This window comes from Chanodichthys erythropterus, chromosome 17 (genome assembly GCF_024489055.1).
Source record: "Chanodichthys erythropterus isolate Z2021 chromosome 17, ASM2448905v1, whole genome shotgun sequence".
NCBI lineage: Eukaryota > Metazoa > Chordata > Actinopteri > Cypriniformes > Xenocyprididae > Chanodichthys > Chanodichthys erythropterus.
In genome coordinates, this window is record NC_090237.1 from 31,994,547 (window position 1) to 32,006,904 (window position 12,358).

Genomic DNA, 12,358 nt, shown 5'->3' on the forward strand with positions numbered 1-12,358 from the left:
TGCTTTTTTTTTTTTTTTTTTAAATAACATTAATAACAAACTTATGCGTTACGAAAGAGTTTTTGACGTTCTCTATTAATGTTTCTCTATCGACCTTTTTCTCATAATTTAATGACTTTATTCTCAACATTTTATCTCGACTTTTTACTCAAAATTTAACGACATTTTTCTCATAATTTAACAAATTTGTTCTCATAATTTAATGACTTTTTTCTCATAATTTAATGACTTTTAACGTTTTATCTCGACTTTTTTCTCAAAATTTCAACGAGTTTTTTTATTGTAATTTAACGAGTTTATTCTCAACATTTTATCTCGACTTTTTTCTCGAAATTTAACAAGTTTTTTCTCGTAATTTAATGAGTTTATTCTCAACATTTTATCTCGACTTTTTTCTCAAAATTTCAACGAGGTTTTTTTTATTGTAATTTAATGAGTTTATTCTCAACATTTTATCTCGACTTTTTTCTCGAAATTTAACAAGTTTTTTCCCGTAATTTAACGAGTTTATTCTCAACATTTTATCTCGACTTTTTTCTCGAAATTTAATGTTTTTTTTCTCGTAATTTAATGAGTTTATTCTCAACATTTTATCTAGACTTTTTTCTCGAAATTTAACAAGTTTTTTCCCGTAATTTAACGAGTTTATTCTCAACATTTTATCTCGACTTTTTTCTCGAAATTTAATGTTTTTTTCTCGAAATTTAACAAGTTTTTTCCCGTAATTTAACGAGTTTATTCTCAACATTTTATCTCAACTTTTTTCTCGAAATTTAATGTTTTTTTCTCGTAATTTAATGAGTTTATTCTCAACATTTTATCTCGACTTTTTTCTCGAAATTTAATGTTTTTTTTCTCGTAATTTAATGAGTTTATTCTCAACATTTTATCTCGACTTTTTTCTCAAAATTTAACGACATTTTTCTCATAATTTAACAAATTTGTTCTCATAATTTAACGACTTTTTTCTCGTAATTTAATTACTTTTTTCTCAACATTTTATCTCGTTTTTTTTCCTCAAAATTTAACACGTTTTTTTCCCGTAATTTAACAAGTTTATTCTCAACATTTTATCTCGACTTTTTTCTCGAAATTTAACGGGTTTTTTCTCGTAATTTAATGAGTTTATTCTCAACATTTTATCTCGACTTTTTTCTCGAAATTTAACAACTTTAATCTCGAGATGGTTTTATTTTTTTATTATTGCTTGACCCTAATCCTCTTCCGTAACTATCTTACTAAATACTCAAAAGTATGTATTTTCCCATTATAATTCCATTTGGTGCCACTATACTGTCGGTAAAATTACACACTTTACCTTTAATGTCCTTGTAGGACATCAGATAATATGACATGTTTAAAAACCACAAATAAAAAAGAGATCCAGCATTAGCAGCCTCAGCAACATAAAAACCAAAATGTTGATAAACAGATTTTATTCACGAACAAAAGATGAATCAAATAAGCAATGATTCCTCTTTGTTGTCTTTTTTAACACAATATGTCAATAAGATAAAAACATATGTCACCAGAACATATATTGTACTCTATATATCTAGCATACATTTATGTAAAAATTATCAAGCTTTGAAACAAAAAAGGTAATACAGAGATATTAACCATGAATATTATTGCATTTCACAATGGATATGTAAATATAAAGACTTCACAATAATGATAAATATATATTTTCATAACACTTGAAATATACATGAAGTCTGTATAAATAATGTATGTATGAAGGTATTTCTTAATTCTTTAACACATTTTAATTGTATATATTTACATAAATTATATATATATATATATATATATATATATATATATATATATATATATATATATATATATATATAATGTAATATTATTTAAATGTAATGCTGATTAAACATTTTTTAAATTAAAGCCTAATTATTAATGCATTTTATTTTTTAAAGGTCTTTAACATACTAGTGATTATAAGATGTATTATAGGGCATAATAATACTAATACATTATATATACAGACTTCAAGTAAAGTGTTACTTATCTTTTTACAGTTGAACCAAAGCTTACTTTTACAATATCAATTTCAGAGAAAGGGAAAAAAGAAACAAGCACGCCTGTAAAATTCATAACAGTGGTCATAAAAAAACAAACAAAAAAAACAATAATTGGTCCTTTTGCGTTAAAGACTCTCTAGTTTTTTAGAGAGCAGAGGAAGTATTGTCAAAAATCACGCCTCTTTGAAAAGTGCATGCTCATGTGAATCACACAAATGTCCATATGAGCATTATTATTATATAGTCTTTTTGAGTCGGAGTTGCAGTAATTGAGTAAAGCCATCATGCCTTGGGCCACAGATCCGGTCTCCACTGAGTCTAAGGCATCCGTCCATCCGTGGTTCAGGCCGTAGCTGAGGTCCGTTCTTCTAGTATGGGTATTGCTTTTGTTTCTTCCCTGCGAAACAGGCGAGCCAAGTGCACAGCAACATGGCGGAGGCGGCGCCCGCCCCGGTGCAGTAATATGCCCAGCCAATCTGACAAGAGCCTGAAGACAAGAAGAGAAAAGGAGTGTGGGCATCAGTGCATGAACTTCTGAAAGCTTCAAAAGACAAAGAATAAAGTGATCAAATGTGTGATGGATAAAGTTTATTATTTATCTATTATTATGTGACAAAGATTTTATCACTTAGCTTGTGGAAGAATATAGTACAAAGTTGTACATTTTGGCACACCGATTCAGACATTATTAATATTCCTAAAGTCTCTCAAACACAAAATTTGCTCATGTTTCCTTTGAACATGCAGAGTTCAGTGCACCAGTCATATTTTAGTATCATTGATATAATATTATAGTTTTTGTTAATATATTGCATTATATTTTATTTTTATATTTCCTGTTTTCATTTTAAAGTGTTAAAGTTTATGTAATTTTGTTTTGTTTTTTTTAATTTTTTTATGTCTACATGGTTTTTAATTAAGCTCCCTTCTATGTGGAGTTGGTGTTGACGCTATGGATAATGCCATCAGCGTGACCAGTTTCTGAAGCATGTGTAAACAAAAGAAAAAAATCATTGGCAGACGGTGGTCCATGACGTGACACATGGAGCACCCGTGAGTTTGTAACTCAGGGTGCCTGAGTTACATGTCATCAGATTTTTTGTCTTCAGGAGCCTCTTGTTTGTATGCGTGTGTAAGATAAGAGTAAGTTGGAGAGTTCGAGGGAGCTGGGTGCACTCATTACGTTGCATTTGCGGGAAGAAGCTCTGTTCTTGCTTGATTTTCTTGTTTGATTTTCGCTCTGTTGCCACTTCAGAGCTGACTGATTAATGTGATGTCTGATTTTGAGGAATTAGATGCAGAGAGAGTTGAGGCAGGTGTTATTAAAGGGGGGGTGTATTTCATGCGTTCTGACTTATTTATTTTCTAATGGTATTTCATGCATTCTGACTTATTTACACTGTTAAATAGTTGGATTCTCTTTCTAAACATGGCCAAAGTTTAAAAAACAAAATGAGTTGGACGTATGACAGACTATTTCTGTGCCAAATATACTCCTTCAAATTTCCTACATGTTTCTGAGAGTTTTTTTTTTTTTTTTTTTTTGAGTATGGCCCTTTATTATGTAATAAAGGGCGGAATTCCTTGTATGGGCATACACCCATCAATGTGCTTAGCTGAGCTTATGGAAGTTGTCGAAAGTGCTGCACAGGACTTGCTCGAAAAAGATTTGTCACTTTGTTTTTAGACTACGAAATCAACAATGTCACCAAAGAAGTGTGTTTTTGATTGTGAGGGAAAGATAACCTTGCTTCCCAAAGAACAGTGAAGCTGAGAGATTTGTGCTCATGCATTACATTAATGGGCTCTCGAGATTTGTCATTAGAATAACCATAGAAACTGTTAAATTAACTATCGAAATAAGGATAAAGTCATGTCTGATTGGTGCAATCAATTTTTTATTGGTTAAAATGAATAGAGAATATCTCGTGTTTTTTTTTTAATGGCTGCTTGATCCCTCAGGATCGGTGCTACTGGTTTTATAAACATGGCCCAGTTCAACGCAGGATTTACAGATTGTTTGAAACTGAAAGATGGAGCGGTCACAGCGTTAATGATCCCGGCCATGAGTCAGAACCACAGGTAATAAGTAAAACTGTATCAAATGTCTGTTTTGTTGGCAATAGGCACCAATAGGTGCATATAATGTAAACAACACAAATATAGTGAATTCATAAATTCATTATTCATCATTCACTGTATGCTATATTCATTATAGTGGTTCAAAAGATATCCAGGGATAATGTGATGGTATATTGTGTGAGTTTAAATATATTTATTTAGCTGAATGCTATACTACTCTATAGGTACTCAAAATTAACATGAGATTGGCACAAACTGTGTGTGTTATATACCCTAATCCACAACCGTGGTCAAGCATACAAGTTTGTGAGACTTTTATTTCTTCTGTAGGTCCACATTAAGGTATTACAAGATACTGGAGGAATTCATATTTAGCTTATATGGTCTATCCCATGTATTCAAATTATTTGCATGTGGAGAGACTGTGTGGGCAATGATATGTGAGGATGGCCCAGTTGAAGAGCTGCTTGCTAGCTATCTCTCCCCTGGTGCTATATCCTCTTTGAAGGCTCCTGCCTTGCCAATAAAGCAGCTCTCGAGGAAGCTTACTGTGATAAGCCACGGTGAGGGAGCTCCCCTCTCGCACGGCTTTTTTTTTCTTGTGGGATGAAAGTCAGCTGTTTGTACCTCTCATAGCAACTCCAGGCTACTACTAGGTTTTGAAGTAGGGATGTATGCTCCCCTTTGGATGGGTGCTTTGATGGGTACTCTACTAGTCCTGGTCCAGCAATGCTGATAAGCAGAGGAAGTTCGCTTGCGGGGCATCCCTCCTTATTATCTGTTGCTTACTATGGTTTTAAGCTAAAGAAAAAGATGAAGCGCTAGCTATAGTGGGCCTTAGGTAGAATGTCTTGACTCAAGGCAGGGTATGGGCTGCCCTTCCTCAGTTACATTTGGGTGTTTAAGTGGGACCTAGGACTGCATTATGTCCTGCTCTCGTTTCCCTCCCTTTCCTGAGTAAAGGGTAAGGATGTACTGTATACTCCCCCTTGGATGAGTGGCAGTGTCGAAGGGAGGTGCTAATCACTGAGGTTTTTAGCATCTTGCATGGTCCCTTTAGTAGGCTGCTCAAGTACCCCTTAGAGTAAAGCAGGGTGAATGGAACTACGATGGGCAATTCACAAGAGTCAATCTGTTTCGATAACCTGGAAGAAGGAATATATTTTCCCCTTTGTTGGGGTGCTTCTATAGGGGTGATCAGTGTTACAAACTGGTGACTAGAGGTGGATAGCCAATGTCATCCCACCTCATCATTGTAGCATTCTATAATTTGACCATTAACTATAGTGAGTCCTGGAGAAGTGCCTTTACTCAGGGTGTGAGCTATTCTACCCTAATCACTCTAGGGTTGTTAAAAATGGAGTAGAAGCTCCCCTGCGGTAGGCTGCTCCCTAAAGCCGGGCACACATTTAACGACTAGCTAAAACATTCTAAGACTGTGCTCAACACACAGCGATTGTTTCTTGCGACTGAAGCAGATTTAAATACTTACACATGGAATCTGAACACTGACTGTAATCGCAGACTGAACGCAACTGGCTCTGACTGGACGCGTTTGAGCGCGATCAGTCATAGGTATCAAATTACATTCATAATCAGCCTTACAATCGTTAAGTGTGTGCGCGGCTTAAGAGCCTTAAGGCTCCGGTATACTTCAGACGAACTTCTTTTTCGTTCTTCATTTAGGAGTAAAACGAAGTTTGAAATGCTTGACCAGCGATATACTGTAAACGAACATCTGACGCCGCCCACACTGCTAAGAGCGACGTTTAGATGAATATGTAAATATGTGCCGTGCACTTTTTTCTCAGTAACAAAATAAACACAACAAAAATGAGGAAACAGTAAGCATTTATTATAGAAAGCATAAGAAAAGCGTTTGATCATAACAGCATGGGTATGTTAGCACGAGCTCTGCAAATTAGCACTCCAGTCACGTCACGTCTTCATATAGCACTTTATTCAATGGATTGCTTAAAATCAAGCAGTTTTACAGTATCAAACATGAAAAACAGTGTTAGTGCCTCATTTTTTTTACAAACACAACTTCATTTTGTACTATAAAGCAGCTATCCAGTGCGTTCATGTTTTCACCCGCGGAGCTCTTACCTCGACAAACTCTACAGATCAAATGAGTCAGAGACGCAGTCCACACGAGTGTAGGCGGAGCCTCAACGCACCTCCTGTTACGTTATCGCCACTGACCAATGGTAGTACGAAGGTGTTTTGGTGCTGGAGCGAACTTTTCCTGAAAGTTCGCTTTGGCAAGCCGTTTCGAACTTCCAAAAAGAACACAAAACGAACTTTGTTTTGGCCTGATTTTGTTTGAAATGACGTCACATCAGTTCTTTCTTCAATTTCGTTTGAAGTATACTGGGGCCTTTATCAAATACTGGTGAGATATGCCTGACACAGCTGAGGCTATTCTGGGTATTTTCCCCTTTGAGTTCTGCTCTTGGGGCCATATAGAGGCCTGCCCCACAAGGGAGGGAGGAAGATGTTACAGCCGGGAATTCCCTTGCTGTAAAGCATAGAAGCTTGGGGAGTTGTGCCACTATATGAGTCAAATGGTATGTGCCCATGGTGTTGACACACTTCAGACTCTGGCTGGGTAGTCTTTAGAGTTGATTTATGCTATGCCCACTATGTGTATATTCACAGTCTAGTGAGGCAGGCATTCCCTCAGCATGGCGTAATGGGTATTGGTTTCCCATAGCGTCAATACCAGACACAGCGATAAAGTTCTACTTCAAAAGGGAACATCTTAGGTTGCGTATGAAACCCGTTTTTGTCTCCCTCAGACAATAGAGTTCATGACGTGTAACTCAGAAAACCCTTTTATACTCACAGGCGCTCTGTGTGTGACGTCATGGACTGCCATCTGCCAATGATTATTGACTTTTCTTTACACATGCCTCAGACACCAGTCATGCTGATGGAGTTCCCCATAGTGTCAATACCAGACGCAGCATCTTGTTCTCCTTCACAGACAAGAGGGTTTCATACGCAACCTAAGACATTTCAGTTTTTCGTTCTAATTGTTATTTTAGTACCTCAACAACTTAATCTAATGGATATGAGACATGTTGCCTTGGCAACTAACTGAAATAAATCCTGAAATGAAAACATATATTTTATTTCAAGTAGGGAAGCACCGATACCATTTTTTTAAGGACCAATACTTTTTTCTAGTACTCGCCGATACCAATACCGATTCCTATACATTTATTAATTTCTGTCTCTCTCTCTCTCTCTCTCTATCTTTCTTTTTGTTTTGGTGATGTTGCAGTTTTCCAAGCACAACACAGTGAGACTAATGAATGTAGGACTGTTTCTTTATTATTACTCTAATGAAAAAAGTGATAATTTTTTATGTGCCTGTCACAAACTTAAAGAACAAAAATTTCACAGTGTCCAATAACCTTTAAAGGGCATAATAACCAATATATATGATTGTTGTTGTATAAAAAGAAATTTACAAACAAATTACAAACAATACAACAAATACTATAGATACAAACTAAATAAACTTGTTTTTCAGATACAGTAGGTTTATTTACCATGTATACACTGCATTCCAAATTATTATGCAAGAGACAAATCAGTAAGAGTTCTGTTTATTGTACAGAAATCTTACTGATTTGTCTCTTGCATAATAATTACAATAAACATTCAGATTTTAGTTTTTCTAAGAAAATGTTTGTTCGTTTATTTATCCATGTCTTTTTAGATAACTGGTATCAATCTCAGACAAAATAATTTGCCAGATCTATGGAAACTCTACTTAGAGGTTGTTCCACATTATTAAGCAAGTCACAGTTCTCCTGCAATATGGGGAGGAAGAAAGATCTTTCTGAAGATGTAAAGCATGAAATAGTGCAATGTTGTGCAAAAGGCATGAAAACAACTAATATTGTGTGAAACTGAATGGAGATTATCAAATTATCATAAGATTTGTGAGTGATTTAGAGCACAGCAGAACTCGGTCAGATAAAGGTTTATTGAGGAAAGTTCCTATCAAAAAAATTAATTGTATTAAAAGGGCAGCTATAAAAAAAAAAAAGCCAGTGTTGAGCAGCAAACAGGTATTTGAAGCTGCTGGTGTCTCTGGAGTCTCAAGAAGCTCTCCATGCAGGCTGGCAGTTGTGTGTAAAGATGCATTTCAGCTGCTCCAAACCAAACCTCACAAAGAGAAACATTTACAGTGGGTTTAGAAATACATGAAGACTCATTTTAAATAGTTTTATTCACTGACTAATGCTGTACTACAATGGATGGTCTAAATGGATGGATTTCTGGATGGTTGGTGAATGGCCACCACGTTCCAACAAGACTGTGATGTCAGCAAGGAGCTGCTGGGTGATGATTTGGGCTGGAATACTGGGAAGTGAGATGGAGGGTAATAAAATGACTTTTGCAAGATATGTGGAGCTCATAACTGGCCATTTTCAGCTATGGTATAAAAAGGAGGATAGTGCATAGTACAATGCACTATTTGTACAATGCACTATGCATGATCCCATGCTGCAAAAGAACACCACAGTAATAAAACTGTTTGTATTTCTACAGCCACTGTAAATGTTTCCCTTTGTTAGGTTCGGTTAGTGGTGTCTAAAATGCATCTTTATGCACAACTGCCAGCCTGCATGGTGAGGTTCTCAAGACTCCAGAAACACCAGCAGCTTCAAATACCTGTTTGCTGCTCAACACTGGCTTTTTTATAGCTGCCCTTTAATACAATAAATTTTTCTGTTAGGAACTTTCATTAATAAGCCTTTATCTGACCGAGTTCTGCTGTGCTCTAAATCACTCACAAATCTTATGATAATTTGATAATCTCCATTCAGTTTTCACGCAATATTAGTTGTTTTCATGCCTTTTGCACAACATTGCACCATTTCATGCTTTTCATCTTCAGAAAGATCTTTCTTCCTCCCCATATTGCATGAGAACTGTGACTTGCTTAATAATGTGGAACAACCTCTAAGTAGGGTTTCCATAGATCTGGCAAATTATTTTGTCTGAGATTGATACCAGTTATCTAAAAAGACATGGATAAACAAACAAACAAACAAACAAACATTTTCTTAGAAAAACTAAAATTTGAATGTTTATTGTACTGAAATCTTACTGATATGTCAATTGCATAGTAATTTGGAACGCAGTGTTCATTTATTTAACATATTTTGTTGTTTTATTAACATTGATGACAAATATAGGCTACGGTCCCTTTAAGACCGAATCCATGGATACTGACATATCCTGTTTTCACCCAAATGTTTATGTCCACTAAAGCCATAACCGACTGTACTTACGTGAGATACTCCACACGGTGAACATTTTGATGACTATGTGAGCATTTGACCATTCAGGTGCAAGGAGAACTGATGCCGCACTGTCTGAGAGAACTGGGATCGCGCGCAAGAAAAAGAGAGAGCGCGTGTGAGAGAGCGCACTTCCGGTCTGTGTTATTTAGCGTGATTGCGCCTATCCCGCCTTCACTAATCGATAATAAATTGTGACTGAAAGCATGCAGTTCGCAATGTGTGTGTTGTCATTATTCATTTTGAAGTATTTCCACACCTCTGAGGCTGATATTGTTTCTGCTGTTGCCGCCGGTGTCTCTGTGAACTGACAATTTTGTCAGTTACGTCACATGAGGTATCGGTCTTTGGTATCGGGGGTATTTTTACAAGTACATGAGCTTGCTATCGGGCCGATACCAATACTATTATCAGTATCAGTGCATCCCTAATTTCAAGTAATGACAATGTGTTTTTTTTTTAATTATTATTATTTTTTTATGGTTTTAGTTTTACTTTTAGTCTAGTACCAAAATATATTTCTCGTGCCAAAATATAAAGTTGTTAGCATTCATGCCAAAGTCAACTGGAACATTATAGGTTCTAAAATCAGTGAAGTGTTTAATATTTTATAAACACAAATGAAGCTGCTAATTAAAGGCAGTGGCATCATAATGATGATTAATTACATAAAATTGGAGTGTGCCATGCAGTTATTTGCATTTATAAGTTCAAGGGCATTCATGCTAAACATAGTATCAGACTGAAGGGAATAAAACAGACTCATGCTGCTTAGTGGATCAGCAGGCTATTCAAATTACAAAACGAACAGAAACGACAAGGTTCTATAACTTAAAAGGAAGAAAGACAGAAAGCAAGACACTGAAGCATTCATTAAGGACTGTTACAGGTTCCCTACAGGTACATCAAAGGACCAAAACCCCCTGATATCTCATTTAAAGCAACACTCATAGGGAGACAGACAAAACTTCTGGGCAACATTTGTTTGTTCCAACATTGCGGCAAATATTTCAAACAACTTTGATGCATTTGCCCTTAGCTTTCAAATCATGTGCTCCCTTTAAAATAGTAAAATTCCCCAGAGTGAGAGCAGACAACCTCAGGAAAGAAATATTCTCAATTCCAACCAATTCTTTTGAGACAGACCCGCTTGATGTTACACTATAATGCAGTTTCTTGCTTTGAAATCATGCAGCGCTTTTCACTCTTAATAGATGTTGCAATAGCAATGTGATATTGTTTTTTATTATGAAAAATATTCCTTCTGACAAACAGCCGAGGTCTGGGATTTTCCTAATGCAGACACAATTGTATTAGAGTAGTTTGGGCACTGAATGCAAAACATCTCTCTATGACAGTCTACAAATCTGAGTTCTTGAATCAATGGTCATTTGCATTCTATCCTTTTCATGTTCCCAGCCTCATGGTGATTCATAGTTTATGTTGCAACATTTAGTGGTGTTTGCTAAGACAAGCATCAGCATTACTATCGCTCATACTTAGTGCAACTGATTTGAACGTGAATGATGCCTCAAACCATGCAGCTTGTTGAGGAGAGTTGTGCTGTTACTGTTCAAAGCAACTGAATGCACAGTTTTCATCTGGTGGATGATAAAATGGGCAACACATTTTTGAGTGAACTATAGGCTACCTTGTGAAAAAAAAGCGCACTTAATTGTATCGAGTGTGCATTAGAGTGTACGTTAAATCTTAAAATATATAGTAAAAACCTTTACATTCAGATAATAAAAGGCCACTGTCATGACTATTTCTTAACACTTTAAAGTACATTTAAAAACAGTTTGAAAAACAATATTTTGTCATGCTTAAAAAAGTACACTTATTTTGGTGTGTTGAACTTACTAAAGCACATGCAAAGTACTTGATTAATAATTTAAAGTGCACCGTGTTTCAAAGACAATAGAAGTAATTATAAAACAAATATGAACTATGTAAGTCCTACCTAAGTGGGTCAAAAAAGTTCAGCTAATTGCATATAATACATTTATATTTTATTGCAAATTTTATGCAATTAAAGGTACAATATGTAAAATTTTTGCAGTAAAATATCCAAAAACCACTAGGCTAGTGTTATATATTTTGCCCAGCTGATTACAAACAATATCTCTAATGTTTTCAACTACTTGTAAATCATGAGAAAATTCCCATTCTAAACAGTGACACGGGGCAGTGCAGTCGCCTGTCAATGACGTCAGTTACCTTTGTTACCGCCTTTACTGACGTAGAAACCACATGACAACAGTGCCGTGGACAAATGCGGAAGTAAAGTCTAGCGTCCAGCAAACCACTAGCTTGCTTCAAGCAGTTCCTTATTTACTTCTTGCACGTTTTATGGTGGATTGTGATACTTATTTATGGAACATAATTACTGTTTACCATCTGCCGCTGGTTCTGTCGACAAGGACAGCTCCCGTAAACTCATGACCGGAAAAGCGGAAGCGGCGCCGGCGACTGTGTCATAATAAAAGTCCCGCTGCTCGTGAGGCGTGTGTTGATCAATCGCTCCAGCTCCTTGTTCAGCTCCCGCAACACTCGGTCCTGCTCTGCTTCATACTACAGTAACGTTAATAATCGCATCCACAAACATGAGTTCTTCCAGACTCCAATCCCTATTTTTTTGCACCGTCTGTTGAGATGGAGACCACATGTCCCAAGTTTCCGCTCTAAAACTTGGCGTCATCAAACTACGCCTTTGTTTTGAATAGGCTTCTAGCGACCTCTAGTGGAAAAAAATATCACAAATTGTACCTTTAACTGTCTGAATACATTACATTTACTTTGCACTTGAGTATGTTCTTTTAAAGTATATTATTTCTATAATAAGTACTCTTTTTAATAGTATGCTAAAGTGCATTTATTTTTATTTTTTACAAGGGATCTCTTTAAAGG

At 35.9% G+C, this 12,358-nt stretch overlaps 1 protein-coding gene across 1 annotated transcript in view; it reads right to left on the reverse strand.

The window, feature by feature from the left end:
- Positions 1-1,943: 1,943 nt before the first annotated feature.
- The window catches only part of LOC137005097 (lipoma HMGIC fusion partner-like), a 111,197-nt gene continuing 100,782 nt past the window's right edge, over positions 1,944-12,358 (reverse strand). The window contains exon 4 of the mRNA XM_067365878.1: positions 1,944-2,529. Within this exon, the coding sequence (XP_067221979.1) occupies positions 2,411-2,529 (119 nt within the window). The 3' untranslated portion in view covers positions 1,944-2,410. The remainder of the gene's footprint in view (positions 2,530-12,358) is intronic.